The 18,986-nt window shown below is 32.9% G+C and overlaps 1 protein-coding gene across 1 annotated transcript in view; it reads right to left on the bottom strand.

Annotated features, from left to right (window-relative positions):
* Nucleotides 1-429: 429 nt before the first annotated feature.
* Nucleotides 430-18,986, bottom strand: part of LOC138696676 (SH3 domain-binding protein 5 homolog) — a 52,762-nt gene continuing 34,205 nt past the window's right edge. The window contains exon 7 of the mRNA XM_069821961.1: nucleotides 430-17,810. Coding sequence (XP_069678062.1) covers nucleotides 17,607-17,810 — 204 coding nt within the window. The 3' untranslated portion in view covers nucleotides 430-17,606. The remainder of the gene's footprint in view (nucleotides 17,811-18,986) is intronic.

Here is an 18,986-nt window from a genome sequence, read left to right as displayed (position 1 = left end):
GTGTGGTCCTCCATACACCAAACAGTTTGGGGGTTGTGTGTAGGTGATATAACCACCATAACATAAAAATATGGTGCCTACATAGAAACACTACTCAAAGGAGAGAAGTAGGCCCATTAATCACATTGCAGTTTGCCAGTGGTTCTGCTCATGGATTTAGGATGCAATGTGAAGTGGTCGCACTTTCAAACCAATAATGAGTCCTGTTGTATGTATACTCTTATAAGTTATGCAATAAACTATCCATCGTCTTCAGTATTACTTACAGTAGAAAAATATTCATTTTCTTTTAATAATATTAAATAAAATACATTTTACGGATATTGACATAATTTCAAACATCAGATCTGTAACAATTAACTTCGTTTTTAGTAAATACGTTCTTAAATCAACTAAATGTAATCTCAAAAGAAAGTCAAATAACAAAACTACATGTTCAACATGTTTATTGTTACAAAAGAAATAAAACGTCTTTGTATGTCATAGTGTATACCAACAATATGCTATACCACGTAATATACAATATAAATAAGCAAATATTATCGGGATAAGATGTACAGCTATATACAGTATGAAATTAAGATATATACAATAAATGTTTTTACACAAGAATTAAACATTAACTGCAAATATTCCTTAGTTTTCTGGGCATGTCATACATCAAAGCGCACAAGTTTTACACACATCATTATATAGCAATATTCTCTTTGCCATCCCTCCTACCCTCCAAATGGAGAAATGTATAATGTAGCACATAAATTCAACATCTTTTATTTTTCACTTTTTTAACACATAATGAACTCTGTATGCTGAGGGACTGAAGAATGTTGTGTTTGCAGTAAAGATTAGTCCTTGGAAAGAAAACTATGAATGAATGAATGAATATTTAGTGTTTGGTTTAGCAATGCAATTATGGTTCTCACAATGCAGGAGAAAGGTCTTTATTGTTTAGTTTATTTCCGATCTTATAAACTTGGGTGTGCAAACTCCCTAACTCAGAAACATGTTTCAGATGGCTTTCGTGAAATGTTTCACAAGTTGCCACTGAGTAACATGGTTATGGTACAAGTTGTTGACACCATCATAAACACACTCACTTTGCTCCGGAAACACTTTGAGGAATGCATATTTTCCATGGAAAACATTTTCCTTATCCATTGCATTCACCTAACTTTACACCACCTGATGACTACGTATTTGGTAATTTAAAGAAGTCCTTCTTTATGGACAACAATTATTGTGAAATTGTAGAACGGGAAAAGATAGTGACTTTCTTTCACCAACTACAGCAACATCTACTTGCAAACATGTTTGAGAATCTACGTAAATGTTACGAATTTTAAACAAAAAATAATGGAAAACATTATGAGCATGTGTTTTATGAAAAGAGGCGTTAGTGAACATGAGATTTGGTTTTACAAATATATGTTTATGTTCCAATTTATAAAGTCCTTTACTTAACTGCAGTTTATAGATTACTAGTTACATGAAAGCACAGTTTTCATTTTCAATTATGTTTATTTTGGCACAAACTGTATTAAACTAGGCCTCTGTTTTTATTGAAGGGATCATGCTTAGCATCTTCTTTAAAAATTCATTGCCCTTGACTAGGAGGTTTAGCAGAGTTGAATTTTGTCACTGATAAAAAATAGCAGGAAGCTTTGTCTTGAGCCCCGTCATCTAAGGACTTTTTGCACAAGATAAGACTGCTGGCTTCACTGTTCTACTGAAGGCAGATATGGTTATGATTTTATCACTCTTAAAACCTCATCACCCTTGATCAGATCTGAATCCATGCCCTGGAAATTTCACACAGTTGAATTCTGATGTTACCAGCTGCAAAATTTAGAATGTCTTCCTCTGAGAGCAAAGTAAAATTGTAGATGCCATGTCATAGATTTACAGCACATAAATTAACCCTGTCCCAGATAAAGTTCTCCAGGTAAAATTTTACTTGGCCATGCTGAACTTTAACACTGAATAATGTCTGTAATGTATGTAATCCAGTGAAGGAACTGAAATGGTATGCACCGGTATGGAATACCACCACTGGTTTCTATGGCCAGAAAACATATCGTTAGTGAAAAATGACATACCGTCACTGAATATATATGATCCGTGAAAATTTGTTTATACATTCTTTCACAGCAAAGAGTACTATCCATTTGTTTCGTAGATCTAAACCACAGCCTTCTGGAACTGCATTCAACGTGTATTTAGACACATTTATTTGATAAGTCAACCCCTGGAACACTTAACAACGGTAGCATTTCAACTATAGAAGGCTGTGATCTGTATCTTGAGGTGGCCATTGTTGCCAATTTAGTGACTATGTCATCAGATCTTATTCTTTTATAATATTTGTCAGTGACAAATATCTATTATTTAAATAGGTTACATACAATATTATTTTAAGTATTCGCACTTTGAAGCTTTAACATTATTTTAAATGATAAGTCTCAATGGAAATTGTAAAATAATCTAGTAAATAACTGAAGTAACTTGAAATTATTTTATTAAGAAATTTAATGTGTTGCATAAGCTTCAAAGACTTGCGTTACTGATTAAATGAAACAATTTATTGTATATATCATGTAAGTGTATATTGTAAAGGGAGGGGGGGATAGGCCTACACCTTTTTAAATCGAGGTATGCCAGGGGAAAATCTTGGGGTAGCATACTGCCTCTTGTTTTTTTCCGCTTCCCTCACTGTATGTATCTAATACTGAAGAGTTAACAGTGAAGTTATTCTCTTTAACACTGGATAACAACTGCAGTTTACAGCATCTCTCAATAAAATACCACTTATTAAAGACGTGAGATTCTTTGATAACCTCTCGCACTAATCAACTGTATACTTTTCTTATGACGTGATCTGTATGTGCTACATAGGCCCATCTCTCCATTTGATTTGTCACAATCTTTCCACCACCATTCATTTGATACCAAGTGTGATTTACAAGGACAGTATAGATAATAAATACTAGTTATTATGAAACAAAATATAGTACAGACATTATCCATCATCCAAATAAAAATCAGTGAATTATCTGAATTTTCTCTCTCACGTTTGCAGCAATCCTGCTTAATGTAATGTTCAATACTGTGATAGCTGGAAGCTAAGCCTTCCACAATACGCATTTCATAGTTCAACTTCAGGGTTCTTGGAAGCCATTCTATACTAGTAATTACACATTTACATTTCTACTTCAAACTTTTGCAAAGAAATGTCTTGCTCGAAATAAATTGCTAACAGAAAACGTGTAGGGGAAATTCGTTCAGTGCCAAACAGCAGCCAGTACCAAACAATAGCATTTCTAATGTTTTTTATCACTGACAAGAAATAGTAGCAACTGTGTCAATCCTTCTACTAGATACAAACTCATACCACAGTCTAATATGATACGGTCACAAAGCTTGAGGTGATTTTTTGCATTTCTCGCGATACAGCGCTCCAAGCAGTTAGCAACTGAGAGTACTAGGAACAATAGACTGTGCTGGTACTATTTCACATTGTCTGTGATGAGGTGATAGTAGCGATCCTAATAGCTAGCAACTGAAGTTCAACTGTCATTGGACGCATATTCCCTATGTATGTACTAGACTTTGTTGTAAACACCTGTGTTATTTTAACCGTTGACTGTGACCATTGAAGCTTTTATCTGTTGGTTGTGAATTGCATCAAGATAAGCTAAGCTTAGTTCAAATAAAGGAAATTGTGTAAGTATTATGTATCTCATATAAATCATTTATGTATACTGCGTGTTCAGTTCAAAGTGTGTCATGGCTCGCTGTATGCCATCATGTGGCTAGTCGATGAGCCTAGAGAATTCAATCTTCCTACACTTCCGCAGAGGCGTATTACCTATGTGCCAGAGAAGTTGCCTAGCAAGTACGGCGTTCATTCTGAAGAGTACTACGTACGGTAACGCCTGTAGTGGCAGGAATGTGAACTGTTATGAAACACATACTGAGGTGAGTTTTTTTCTTACTGTCGGGATATGGGGAGAGAGTTAAGACAATACGTATTTTTGTTGACATTAACTACGATGGTCAACATGGATACGGAGCATTTGATTTGTACTGTGGAATGTTGTCGTATGCAACCGATGATAACAAATACCCTGCTTACGACTTGCCGTGCAAAACACAGTTCGAAAGAGGTTATGGTAGCACACAGGCTTTACAGACAGCCATCTGTTGCTACGACGTTCAAGTTATACCATACACGTTCTCAAGTTCAGATTGAACGCCTTGATGAATAGGCAACTTCTCTGACATAAAAGCTGAAACTCGCTTCAAATCACTGTCATGTCATGACACACTTTGAAATGAACATCCAGTAGTCCACATTGTTTTTTATAGTCCACATTTTTATTTGATTTAATGTAGTTCAAGTGATGGTTTTAGAATAGGGTTGCCGCAATAACAGTTAATATCACAATAATAGTTTGTTGCATTGTATATCGTTGCTCAGCACAATTCAAAATACAAAAATTGAGGAAAATTTTCAGTATGGAGAACGGTTGCCCTGTCTCACTACATCAGAAGTAACTTCTACATTTAGTATCATGAATATCTTGTGGAATAATGGGAGGAATTACCAGTCATTTTACATACGCAAAAGTTTGGATGAATATATATTACTAAATACAGAATCTGCTACATGATATGAGAAAAAAAATACTTACTTTTGGCTTTTAAGGAACCCGGAGGTCCATAAGCCAGCCATCGGTCCCTATTCTGAGCAAGATTAATCCAGTCTCTACCATCATATCCTACCTTCCTCAAATCCATTTTTATAGTATCCTCCCATCTACGTCTCTGCCTCCCCAAAAGTCTTATTTCCTCCAGCCTCCCAAATAACACTCTATATGCGTTTCAAAAAAAAATAATAATAATAAATTTAGAAACAATCTTGCTTCAGTGTTCAAAAATGCACTTTTTAATTTTGTATTTGAAGTTTGATACCACAGTCTTAAGAACTTCTTTTTCTTTTCCAATAAAATTCTACACAACTAAATTTAAAATTTTCCCTAATATAAAGTTCAGCTTTTACTATTTCCACAGTTAAAACGATTCCTCTCATTATTCCACAAGATATTCATGATACTGAATGTAGAAGTTACTTCTGATGTAGTGAGACGGGGCGACCATTCTTCATACTGAAAATTTTCCTCAAATGTTGTGTTTTGAATTTACTGAGCAATGATATACAATGGAACAAACTATTATTGTGATATTAAGTGTTATTGCGGTATAAACTGTCTGGTGCGAATTACAAACTTAGGATCAATTGTCGCAGTACCAAATGTCTGGGACAAATTGTCGGGACATGCTGAATGCACATTCCACAAAAGAACTGCTTGCAGGAATAGCAAACACATGTTGATCCATTCTTATTTGTGGAATTTTTCTGAGGCATCCCTATCCTGAAAATATTTACACTATTTTATAAATGTGCATCTTTCATAAAGGAAGAATCCCGACATTTAACAAGTACAGTTCATCATAGGGTATATCTCCATCTAGTTGCAGCCTTAGTTTTTGTCTAATACTTAAAAATTCTCATATTATCTTCAGCTGCTCTGAATTAAAGGTTAAAATGTCCCACAAAATAGAGAAAAATCCCTTTTAGCATATATGATAATAGCTGTTATCACAAGTTCTCAAACTCATTTAATAAAATTACCGGGCACTGGCACTGGTAAGGGGTTGATACTGGACACCAGTTTTATGTTGAGATCCGCCAAATTTTTGGCCGTGCTGGTAAAATACTGGCTAGTTGGCAACCCTATTTCAGAATAATCTTGGTTTCGTATCTTCAGTAGTGTCGGTCAGTACCGGACACTGTTTAGACAGGCAGGACCAGACATACAATTTCGTGATATTTATATAGTTTTTCGCAATTTAATTTAATGGTCTGTAATTTATAGATCGTAAATGATGTTAGAAGTTAATCCTAAACCGTCGGAAGAAACATGGAATCTGGATGCCAAAAAGAAACTCAAACAAGCAGAAAGAAACACATACCTCTGAAGATATTGAAACTGTCTGCATTTTGTGTGGAGAAACCAGTGGTGTACGCAGAATTTTGTCGGGAGGCAAGGGTCATTATTAAAATTGTTTAAAATTTACATTATCTGTATTTTAAATTTTTTGTACTATTTATTATTATTATTATTATTATTATTATTATTATTATTATTATGTTACGGTATATTTCTTTACATTACACATGTTCAAATAGAACATATTCATGAATATCATCATGAAATCTTTGAAACGTACTTTTTCCACGGCCATCCAATTTTTAATAGACAAGTTAAATTTCATAATGTGTTGGCTTCATTTTATTACAAGGCGGTATTAGGCAGTAGGTCTCTCTATAATAAAGATAGCATTATTATAATTCGAACGTGCCCCAGAACCAAGCACAGGGATTATATTGGAGGGGTAGAAGGACTATCTATGCCTTACGTCGATGTAGATTTTGTTACTCTGACAGTGAAAAAAAATTAGAAAAAATAAAACAATTATGGGTAAAAAAATACTCAAATCTAAATATGTCATTTTTTTAAGTTCGTGGGAGAGTTCAAACAACCCCCTTGTGTACGACCCTGGGAGAAAAAGAGAAACACATTTTGAAGACTGAATTCAATGTTTATCTTGTAAACTGTACACTCATGAAGCTTGTGCTAGTGTTCCAAAAACATCAGATAACTATGAATGCAATTACTGTCAACATTAAAAATGGCTCTGGTACTGTACTCCATTTCTAAATATATGCAAATTTTATGTTCACTTTATTTCTTTACAGCATTTTTGAGATTTATTTTTGAAGTTTATATTACAAATATTAGTTAGTTTATCTGTTAATTTCATGTTAAAGTAAAAATAAAGTTAATATAATATTGTCTCTTTTTTTTTAAATATAAAAATAAAATCTTAAGTGTCTAGTACTGAATGAACTCCCCCTAATGTTAACCACTGAAAATTAAATAAGTACAATAGAATGATTCCAGCAAATATAACATTTATGCCATACAGATAAATCAAAGGAAATTTTTTATTGTTTTCACATCAAGTGAAAAAAGAGAAATACTGAACATTTTCATAGAAATTTGAAAATATCTACCAAAATTTATTACATTAACAAGATATTGTATTTCACAAAATAAAACAAAAAACAATTAAGTTCAAAATATTTCACCTTCAACAGGAGATATTCAGCATGACAAGCTGTCTACATAGTTATCTTTGTGCTAGCATTAATAGACACAAGAATTTCAATGTCTCCCATACTAAACTTTTTAATTAAAAGTATATCAGAAAGGTGAAACATACTTTCTAATTATATGTTTCACATGTTTTGTAATGATTCAGTTGTTTTATCATGTCGTGAGTGATATTACCATTGATAGTTTATTTTCTTGAACTATTATTTGAAAGACATGCATAAATAAAATTATTTTAATATGTATTCAAACAAAAGGCTGAACTTTTGTTCTGTGGATTACACGCTAAATGCATTCTCTAAAATAAAAAAAATTAAGACATTTGACTTGAAAAATAATTAAATGTTTTTCATTTCCATTTCAGTCTTTCTTTCACTGTCTTATTTATCTCCTCCTCTTGTACTGACATACATAGCATCTCTGCCCATGATGAGAATCACAGACTTCAATTGTTTATTAACTTTTATAACTGTATAACTATAACTATAATCGGAACAAAAGAGAATTGTAATAGATAACACCAGTCACAAACTACATCCAGCTGTGTACCATTTTGGGTAGATACTATTGAAATTATGATGATCGATATTGAAACAGAGAGTGACGGTGTAATGATAGAGAAAAACAGGAGAACTCCAAGAAAAAACCTCAGGAACCTTTCTTTGTTTAACACAAATACGATTCTGCCATCACTAGGTTTTGAATCTGGGTCCACAGTCATTGTAAGCTACCAAAGAAGCTAATGTAAGTTATCATATGTCCTCATTTTCTGGAGGACATTCCCCGAATTACGCTGTTTCTCCCCAGACAAAATTTGTTAGTGTAATGTCCCCAGATTTTCAGTGTTAATTATTAATATGGTTTAATGATACTTGCAGAATAAAAAATTATCTTTTATTTAACGACACTCATAACTGCCGAGGTTATATCAGTCACCAGTGTACCAGAATTTCGTCCCACAGGAGTTCTTTTACATGCCAGTAAATCAACTGACAAGAGCCTGTCACGCAATTTTTAGCATCTTTAGAAGATGGTTCTTATTCCACAATTGAATTTCTCAGTATCTTTTGTGAATTTTATGAAAATGCTGTTAAATATCTTAGTGCCTGGGTTTTCAGTCACAAGATATCGTATAATGCCAAGATCTCTTCCAGAAAGAGAACATTTTGAAGAGATAATCAGTTATTTTTCTTAAAATGTAAATGGACTTGACCTGGATAAAAATAATTTGTCTGATAAATTTGTTACTTGAAGAAACATGTGACATCACAGAAAATAGCAAAGTGGAATGAGGAAATTGCTACTGGTACGCTTTCCTCAAATTGGAGTAAAATTTAAAATATTTCTTCATTTCTGAATACACTCTTTTAACACTTACATAATCACCGATGAAGTGTTAAGTTATTTAAATTAAATAAATAACAACTTCACTCTGCTAACATTTTAAATCATGGTGTTATTATACCTAATTGACTAGTTTCGATGTTGTTGTTTAATGCCTGGCATCTGGAAATAAAGCCATTAGCACTCTTGCTCTCCAATACTTTTGAATTAGGTCTTTCTCTCCAGACAGTGTGCTGCAGGTTTTCAGATGTTCTCCGTTCATTCAGTTTGAGTGTTGCATAGAGTGCAGGTTGGTGAAGTCAGAATTCCTATTTTGTAGAGGTGGCTTGCCAAACAGTCATGCCTGTAAACAATCTAAAAGCTGCTACTGCTGTCTTTCTTGCACTGCCTGCTGAATCACATCCTATGGCTGCTTACACTGCCTGCCCAATCAACGGTTATACGCGAGTAACCGCTAGATGCCAGATAGTGACTTTGCATATAATGATAATGTTAATAGTGGTGGGCACTGTCTGCCACCTAGCGGAAAAATAACTTTAATTGAGCAGGCAGTTTACGCAGCTATAGGATGCGATCCAGCAGGCAGTGCTTTCTTGCATCTGAGTTGGAGAGAAGGATGTTCCATCACCGGCCTCATTCATCACCGAAATCATATTCATAACAAATCAGTAACATATATACAGTCGCCATCTAGTTCACAACAATAGAACCAGTCTCAACAATACTACATAGGCCTTCGGATTTCAACCAAAGATTAACTCGTGATATGACCAAAGATGTTAAAGTGAGTATAAATAACAGCGAGGAGAAAAAAAAAAAAAAAAAGGATGTTCCATTTCTTGTCTGCGAGTATTGTTGTCAGAGTTTTGATTTTATTACCCGTTTTATTGATGAAAATGTAAAATTGACTTTGTTTGTTTGTAATATTGTCCTTTCCTTGCAAGCATGTCAGCCAGTTCATTCCCTGCAATTCCATAATCCATTGAAAGCATACTGTTTTGTGAAGTGTTTTAAGTTAAGCTATCATCGGTTAGTTTCGATGTTATTTGCATCATCTTCTGAATCCTAGTGAGTTTCAGCACTAAGATTCAGAAGATAATGGAAATAACATCGAAACTAGTCAATCAGGTATAATAACACCATGATTTAAAATGTTAACACAGTGAAGTCGTTATCTATTTAATTTAAATAACTTAATAGTTCATCAGTGTTTAAATTTCTCTCTGAGAAAATGATTCCCTGTACACAATTCCAGACTTGATTTAATTATCTCTGTATATTTCTGGAAGTAATACTTCAGTGGAAAGAGTTTTTTTTTTTATTCAATGAACATGATGTGGACATCCAAATATCAGGATTTGCTGCAAAATTGGGATTTACAGAAGACCTGCTTAAAAAATGGACTATTCTGAAAAATGCCAGTAGTTTAAGTAGTAGGTAAGTAGTGTGAATATTTTAGTGTGTAAACGGAATAAGTAGTTCAATTCTTTAAATTGTGCGAAAACAATCCAAGTGAATGGCAAACTAACAGAAATGTTAAAAGTACCTAGTCTTTCTTTTTTTTTTCATTTATGTCGATATCTGTCCCCAGAAACTGTGAAAAAAAATCTGGTAACCTTAATAATGATATTATTAGGCCTAGTTTGTACTTTTATAAATATACAGTTAATCTTAAATATAATTATTGGTACAATTAACAAGCAGTTAAAATTAGTAATGTCAAGAGAAGTGCCTCTTGCACCTCTTTCATCCTGTCATCAGAGCAGATATTATCGTCGCGGCCTCATACTTAACTTAACATCATACAATAACATGCACTGTGCTTTTAAAACATAATTTTGCCGACCGATTGTTGCTCTGTAGGTTATTCCTGTACTGGTCTGATGATTGTTCATGTCTCCTGAGACATATGAACTGAGGCCAGGAGTCAACTGGTAGGTCTTAGTCCTCCATTGGCTGTCATGCAATGGATATGACTTGTAAACAGATTTTGGAATATCCCTCATACTATGCATTATGTTTTGGAGGATTTATAAAAATAAATGTCGAGGATTCTGGGTTCAAGACTACTGCTGTATAGTGTAACATAGATATCTTGGAATGGTGCAAGCAGAACACTTCTGTTTTTACAATAATTCATTATTAATACTGCTTATAATGCATAAAAGTGTAAAACATACGAGGAATGTAATTACATACAGTACAAAAACTAAATACGGCATTACTAAAGGTACTCTATTTCAAATTTCATCACCGAATGGTCAAACTCTGATACTCTGCTGCCTTTTGCTGAGGTTAATCTCATATGGATGGATGGTGGTGGCAGTGACAATAATTAAATATATTTTTCATCTCAACTGTCCAGTGTAAGGAGAAACATCAATATTATTACAATAAAATATATAACGAAAATTATTACTGTGTTTAATTTTATTATCATCTACCGGCACTAAACAATAATGCACTTAGAAGAAAATGGACATGTTTGAGTTTCAGGACATTAATTTTCTTTATGTAATAAATTATTTTTCAGAAAAAATTTATTATGCAGCTGCAAAATAATTTGTGTTCATTTGTAAATTAATTACGAAATCCCAGAAGAAACGCTCGAAAAATTACCCACAGTAATATTTAAGTGTGTTAACATTTACTATCTGTAAAATAATGAAAAATGCTGTGTTACAGTCATACATTGCCCCAAGATGTTACATAAAGATAATGCCAACAAATGCAGCTTATGTCTTAGAATACACAAACGATAATATCTATTTACATGTGAGAGATGGACATTTGAATAAAATCAGTTAAATAAAAAAAAAACATTGAAATCTAATCTACTAACAATATGATGAACTACAGAATATTTTAACAGTGAAACACTTTTTACATGTACGGAGAATTATTATTTCTTTTTGGCACAATAATGTTACATGCCTATATTTCACAAATGTATATATATCTTGTAATATTCTTCCTGTGTGTGTATATATATATATATATAGTAAGTACTATCTGAGCAGCGCGAAAAGTTAGGTCTAGACCAAATAGCTCTTTCATTATATTTCAAATATTGAAAATATAATAAAAATGTTTCAAAATTGTTTTTTTTAATTCGTCATTGTATAGTTTTTTTTGTTAAACTCTTGGATGATTTTAAGTTTCGAATTTATAAATTGAGCTCTCTGTAATTCCTAAGTCACAAGGGTAAATACCCTTTCTCTCCAGTCATTTAATAAACACTACATCTGTTACTTGTACTATCCAACATTGTAAATATTGGTTATCACAATCGCCCAGAAAATCGGACAGTTTCATAGGTTCTTACCAATAATTAACATTTCACTGATCATATATCATTAAAAGTAGAATGTATAGAGAGAGAGAGACCCATTACAAAAAAGATTAAATTCTCAATGACACTACATAAGCACTTAAAAATTGGCCAGAAAAAAAAAAAAACAAACAAACTCTACATTAGTTTGATTCTGAAGTGATTCCATCACATTACCTCTCTATGCATGCTATAAAAATAATTTACATAAAGCACTTATTTTTCTACTGTCAAATTGCAGATCTGACTCCACTGAAAACAAAAAAAGAGAGTGGACGAACAGTCGCAGGCTTTTAAAATGTGTGCTGCAGTAAGAAGTTCGTTCACCTCACTTAGACAGATAGTGCTGGAATATTTCCTTTATGAGTAATTCAGAATTCCGTATTAAGTAGAATTACATCAGATACGACTGTGTAAAATGGACTATTAATATTTCACTCATTCTTTGCTAATTAATTTAATAGAATTGTAATGTGGTGGTGGTGGAAGCAGCAGCAGTAATAAAATGTTCTAAAGCTCTTGTCTTAATGTCATTTGCTTGTGAATTTTTCAGTAGGACAAAAGAATTCCCCATATCCAGCAACTATGGGACAAATCCAATGCCTGATAACTGATTTTTCCAGTTAATTGGAAAATAATTTTGCAGGTTATTTATAACATATTGGTATAGGTCTCGCAAGCAAGGATTACAGACGACAGGAATCTAAATGAAACAATTAGATAAGAAAGAGCGGGTGACAGGAAATGTCACGAGATAACTTGAATGATATTCAGGAGTACAGTCGGAAGAGAAAAGACATTGATAGAATCAGTCTTGCATTGTGATAGTTACATTACGGTTTTAGTTTCAGTTCCACTACATGTGAATATGTGTCTTGTTCCAAGAGCATTTATTTTATTATGTAGTGATGGAGCATTTCCCTCGCAGAGTATCATTATTTTATTCGTGAACATAATGTTGCACGTTTAATTCACTTCGAATTTATCTCTTGCTATGCTCTTCTTTTCCATAGGCGATGTTCCTATCTCTTCATCTTCTTGGAAGAGGCAGTACTTCCATCGGCCCACATCTCTCGCTCCCTCAGCATGCCTATATATACACGTCAAAACAGACAGTAACACCACTGTTTTTCGGTAATCGTTCCTTGAGCGAGCTGTACACTCGTGTAAAGGTGCTCTCATCTTGCAACTGCTGTTACCAAATGAACCTAGATCGCTAACTTGCTATGTCAGAAGCTTTAGGGACTAAGGCTATGAATTAACTGTTGTGCCATTTTTAAAGAGGGCAAGAAAGTATATATTTCCACATTTCTCACATAATAATTGAATCGGTTGGAGCTAAAAGGAATTAAGTCAAAATATGAAGTTTTGGGTTATGCAACAATTTGAACAACTGATGTCATGCGCATCGAACGGTGGAAGAAGGAACTAAGACTTTTAAATATTCTTTTGTCTTCTATAACATAAAAATATAATATTTGTGTTATTAGATGAATATTTTTTGCTTCTCCTCAAAGGTTGTCAAAAGTGACTTAATTCCTTTTAGCTCTGACCGATTCAATTGTTAGTACACCCAAAAGTAGCACATAACATTCGACATTTTGTGATAATGTTATCCTCCCCTGGTAGAGGGGCAGAGAAGGCCTGACGGCCTTATCTCTACCAGGTTAAATAAATAAATCTAATAATAAATCTAATAAATAAATCTATCCTCGGGATATATATATATATATATATATATATATACGTCAAAACAGACTATGTAACATATGACAGAAATCTGTGGAGCCAACAAAGGCTCTTGCCTGCTTTAAAAATGGCGGCTTCTGACGTCACTTCTGGATGCGAAGTTACGTGTGGTGAGTCTAATATGTTTATTTGATGGAAATATGCTCGTTGGATTTATAGAATTGAAATAAATGACTATCACACTTTTTAAATTAATAACAGAAAATACTTCGGCATTCTTATGAATATACACACACATGTTTTACATGTAAGAGACTAAATATTTCCAAAAAATGTGGAACTTACATGGAAACAAATTTTAAAAAATTATAAGTTGTAGGTAGAGAAGAAAAAAAAAATTTTTGTAGCGTACAGTTTATGAATAGAACAGTTTACATGAGCAGGAAGTGCTCATTTTATCGATTAAATCTGTTAGAAAATATATCACATATATGTTCACACATTTCTTACTGGAACTCCTTTCCCAAGTTCTTATTCCAGCACTATACTGTCATTTGTTCTAAGAATTCGCCATTTCATATAAACGAAATAATAAACAGTGTACATACATTTGGTGAAATTATATACATGAAAAATTTACAATAAACCCCTACCTTCCTTATTGTACTCTTGTGACATTTGCATACTTGTTCATTTTGATTGTTAATGTTCATAAAACCGAAAGCAACATAGCACACTGTTCAAAACAATTAGGAGAACACAATTTCTAAAATGTTTTGGAGCCTCAAATATAATTATTCCACTGATAATGCTTGTCTACACCAGTACATTATGCCTGCAAACAAAATGAAAATTTGAGGGTGTCACTATTTGGTTAATGTGTCGACTATCAATGCCAGCAAGTTGCTATATTAGACAAAAAGCTTCACACTGTGATTTGTGTTCATTCATAACACACAAATGAGTATTATAGCGCAGTTCATCTTGTGTGAGCTATGGCACTGCTGAAGGATGTGTGCTTCAAACATTATGTCGCAAATGCGCTCAGGGACAAGTTACTGAGTTTGAACCTCTCCCCCTCCCCTTGAACTTAAAAAAATGACACATTTAGATTTAAGTATTTTTTTTATCCATAATTATTTTCTCTTCTATAATTTTTCACTATCAGAGTAACAAAATCTACACCGACATAAGGCATAGTCCTCTTACCCCTCCTTCAATATATTCATCGTGCCAATTTCATTCTTCATCCCTGGCGAGTTCCATGTTCCATTAACGTGTTTAACTATTTATTTCAATATATTTGATTGTTTTCATAGATTTTTTTGTTATATAAAATAAAGTGTCTTACCTATAATAATAATAATAATAATAATAATAATAATAATAATAATAATAATAATCATATATAAATAAGTGTTGACTAAATATATATATATGATTATTGTGTAAGCGTAATAATGACAAGCATTTTTTATTATACAGAATTTAAAAAGGAGTTAAACTTTGTTAAAAATTGAAAAAAAGTAGGCTTAGTGATTCCTAGACAATGAGCTGTACTGTAAATCCTGGCAACAAGTGACGACCTTGCCTTACTCCAACATCGCAGGGTTGCCATTCTGTTCTCTACTGTTATTTCTAATCTTCCACCATCAAAGGATTGCCTTTTGTTCTCAGAAACATTTCCATTATGATGGATAGCATCCAAATAACGGAAAATGAAATTGCCTTCTTTTATTAAAAGGGGACAGACATTATGTCCAGAGCATAAATGAAGGTAAGATTTCGATGGCTTTCAAACTCCATCAACCCCTTCCCAGTTTCCATTAAGTGATCTGGGAAATTCCAAGGCTGAGTACGCAGTCACACCATAACAGCGTTTGCCATTTCTACCTGATCAGTCTGTTTCTAGTGTTCTAACATTGAATGTGGTCTTTCGCAAGCAGATATGGGTCGACAGCATAGTTTAAGTAAATCAACTGTGAGTAATAGTATACAGTATACAGTGTAATCCATTTCACAAAAATGAAATATTTTAATTACTGTATAGTATTTTATTTTCTTCTTCACAATTTCATTCATTCATCATTTAAGGTTAAAGAAGAGACACTTCGAATTTAGTTAACCTCGGATATATGCTTGTCCACAGAGGTTTACTATAACTGGAGTTAACTGTATTATTGTTATAATAGTTTTTGAATAATTTACTTCAGTAATGGTGTACATTTGACTGTATTTAAAATAGGCAGATGTTTAAAAAATATTCTCCTAGTTCTTTTGAACAGTGTTTCGTCATTTAGTGTAGATTTATGTTCGTTCGGAAATAGATCAAATAATAAAAACAATAATAATAAGTTGAGATTTTATGTAGGGTATCTCACATTCTAGTTAGAGTAGAGTATTATATTAACTTTCGCAATTCATACCATCTTTCTAAAATATGGCCTTTGAGTTGTAAGATACCCTGCATATTACTTGTAATGTAACACATAATGAACTGCTTTGTACAGAATGCTACGAGTGCATATGTGCAAAATAAAATTTATCGAAATATTGTAGATATATTTCTATTTCATTTTACGGATTTGAAATACAATGAATTTGCTTGTAAATGAAGTTCCTGGGTTCCATTCCAAGATCAACATGATTGGTAACCCTCACAATTTTAACCAGTTTTTTTTCCGAGAAAATAAAGGGGTATTATCTTGAAAAGGAGTATCAGCCTTCTAACTTCATCTTAGTTCATTCAATACCGTTCTATTTTTAACTGAAGCTGAACAAACTATGCAGTGAAAATAACATACGACATCAATCAATTTATACATCACCAAAGTGATTTGATGCAAAAGGGAAAGAAAAATCAAAATGACTATTGTCTGGAAACTCGATAGATTATTATCTCTGAAAGATATAATGAAATTATCGTTTTGCTATTACCTTCGTAACATCTCTAATGGTATTCCAGCTGAACGCCTGCATTTCGTGATTCTGATGCACGATCTTTTTTCTATCTGTATATCACGAACGTGTTTATGGCATAGTTATCTATTTTTATAAGTCAAATATTTATTTTACGATAAAAGATACCTTGTTTCTAATTGTTATTTTTAAAAAGAAAATGGATTTCAACCATAACAATAAACGGACTTCTGAAATTTACACATATTCAATTCAGTGTTCTGCGTAATGGTAATTTTGAAAGCACATTTCATATATATAGCCTTGTTCATATTTTAAAATATACAGAGCATTGGGAAATAATAATATAAATACTTAATACAGGATAAAACTATGTACAGTAGGAACATAATTGTTGAGAGGTCGAAAATGTTTCAAGATATGTAGCGTGATTCATAAGAAGCTATAGTTTTAATTCCTTCTCAGCATAGATATGTAACATTTAAACAGAAAAGCGAAGTGACTATCTCGTCAAATATGACGGAAAACTTTCGGCTCGTAGAATGCAGAGTGTGGCATTCTTTGACTTAGAAAAACTCGAGTCACTCAACTATTATGTCCTTCATTGTATGTAACTTTAGGAATCAGTTCTGTAGGTCATTTAAGGAAGTGAGAAATAATTTGCCAATAGTGGTATGTATGAATTTTAATTTCGAACTTAGGTACATAGTATGTCTAGAAATTTTCAATTTAAAATCTTTATTTCTGAAATATATGTAAGGAAATAATACATATATGTCTCAAGATTAAGAGAGATAGGAAATAAAACATTTGATCTATGGCTGAACAAATATATTTCATATAACATATGAAGTGCCTGAATATAATAGAAACTTGAATAAATATTATTCATAATCAGTAAAAAAACATATGAAAATTTAAATATAATCTATTTGTACATAATCCTTAGTGTCATTGCAATTTTGTACCTTATAAGCACTAAGCAACAAACAAAATTAAATGCTAACAATTTCATTTTCGTAACATAACATATTTTATTCTGCACTCATACTCGACACACTCTGTACTTAAGATGCTGTCACTTACTACCCTATACTGTTGGGTTTGTGTGGCTCACTTGCAACTGCAGCTAGTTCCATATCCGACTCATGTCGCTGTAATCGTTTGTCCAATTTCTCCACTGTGGCACTCAACTCCTCCTCCCACTGTCTGTCACTACTCTGTCCCTCTCCTCCATCAACGGGCCGTATCGCTAGTTCCCGCACTCTTAGCTTAAGTGTCTCCAGATCCTGTAAAGATACAGAAACACCTTAAATATTCTAGAGGAGAGTTACATTAACTGCTGAACTATTACTAACACACGAAATCTAGACTTAAAAGACATTTTAATGTTTATGGATAGGGTGACCAGATTCACATCGATAAAAAAAAAAAAAGGCCATAAAGCTTCAAAAAGAAGGATGAAAAAGAGGACAGAAAATATGTAGCCTACTTAGATTTAGGCTTAGGCCTATATTATACTTTAAATAACATCAATATCTATTTTATTAAAAATTATTTACAGTAGAGATTTAGGCTTACATCACAGTCTAGTATACACAGTCGCGAAGCTTGAGTTGTGAGGGTGCTAGGAATAATAGACTGTGCCTGTACTATTTCGCATTGTCTGTAATGAGGTGATATTAGCGATCTTAGTGGTTAGCAACTATCTATGGATGCATATTTACTATGTATTGAGCTTTGTGACCATTTATATACTAGACTGTGCTTATATCATACTTAAAAGTATGTTAATATCTCTTTTATTACACAATAATTATGATAAAATTTAATAATAATAATTTTACAGTTAGCTACATATGAAAGTCAAGGGAACTATAATTACTAAAGAGGACAGAAAATAACTATTTAGATGTAACAAAGAGAGTTATGATATGATCATTGGCAAAGAGTATATTCTGTTGATGCTGCTGTTACCTACAAGCAAATCAGATAATTTCAAAACATCAGACATACAAGTTACCAAAAGGAAGACATTTCTTGATTTTTTAAAAATCCACCTGGACCCAGAACAAAGGCCTAAAAATGAGGACATGTCTGAACAAAGAGGATATCTAGTCACCCTATTTAGCAACGACATAGTACTTTCAGCAAATTCTGAAAATGAATTACATAGATCAGTATATCAACTAGAGCAGCAGTTCCCAACCTTTTTGTCTTATGTATCCCTTAACTAAACTTTTACTGAAACTGCACTTCTAACTCCATTGGACGCCAATTTTTTACCACACCACTTACATAAGATGTAATAAAACGATTTTGTATATATAGTTGATTAATTTTTAAAATCTCGTAACTACATTTGAGGAACTTGCACAAAAGAGCAAAATAGCTTCTTTTTCTTTTTATACCCCAGCTAACAACTGTTAAGTTTTTATTATACCAGCATGTAAAATATAGAAACA

This window comes from Periplaneta americana, chromosome 1 (genome assembly GCF_040183065.1).
Source record: "Periplaneta americana isolate PAMFEO1 chromosome 1, P.americana_PAMFEO1_priV1, whole genome shotgun sequence".
NCBI lineage: Eukaryota > Metazoa > Arthropoda > Insecta > Blattodea > Blattidae > Periplaneta > Periplaneta americana.
The sequence above is the reverse complement of the archived record's forward strand: the minus strand, read 5'-3'. Positions and strand labels throughout refer to the sequence as shown.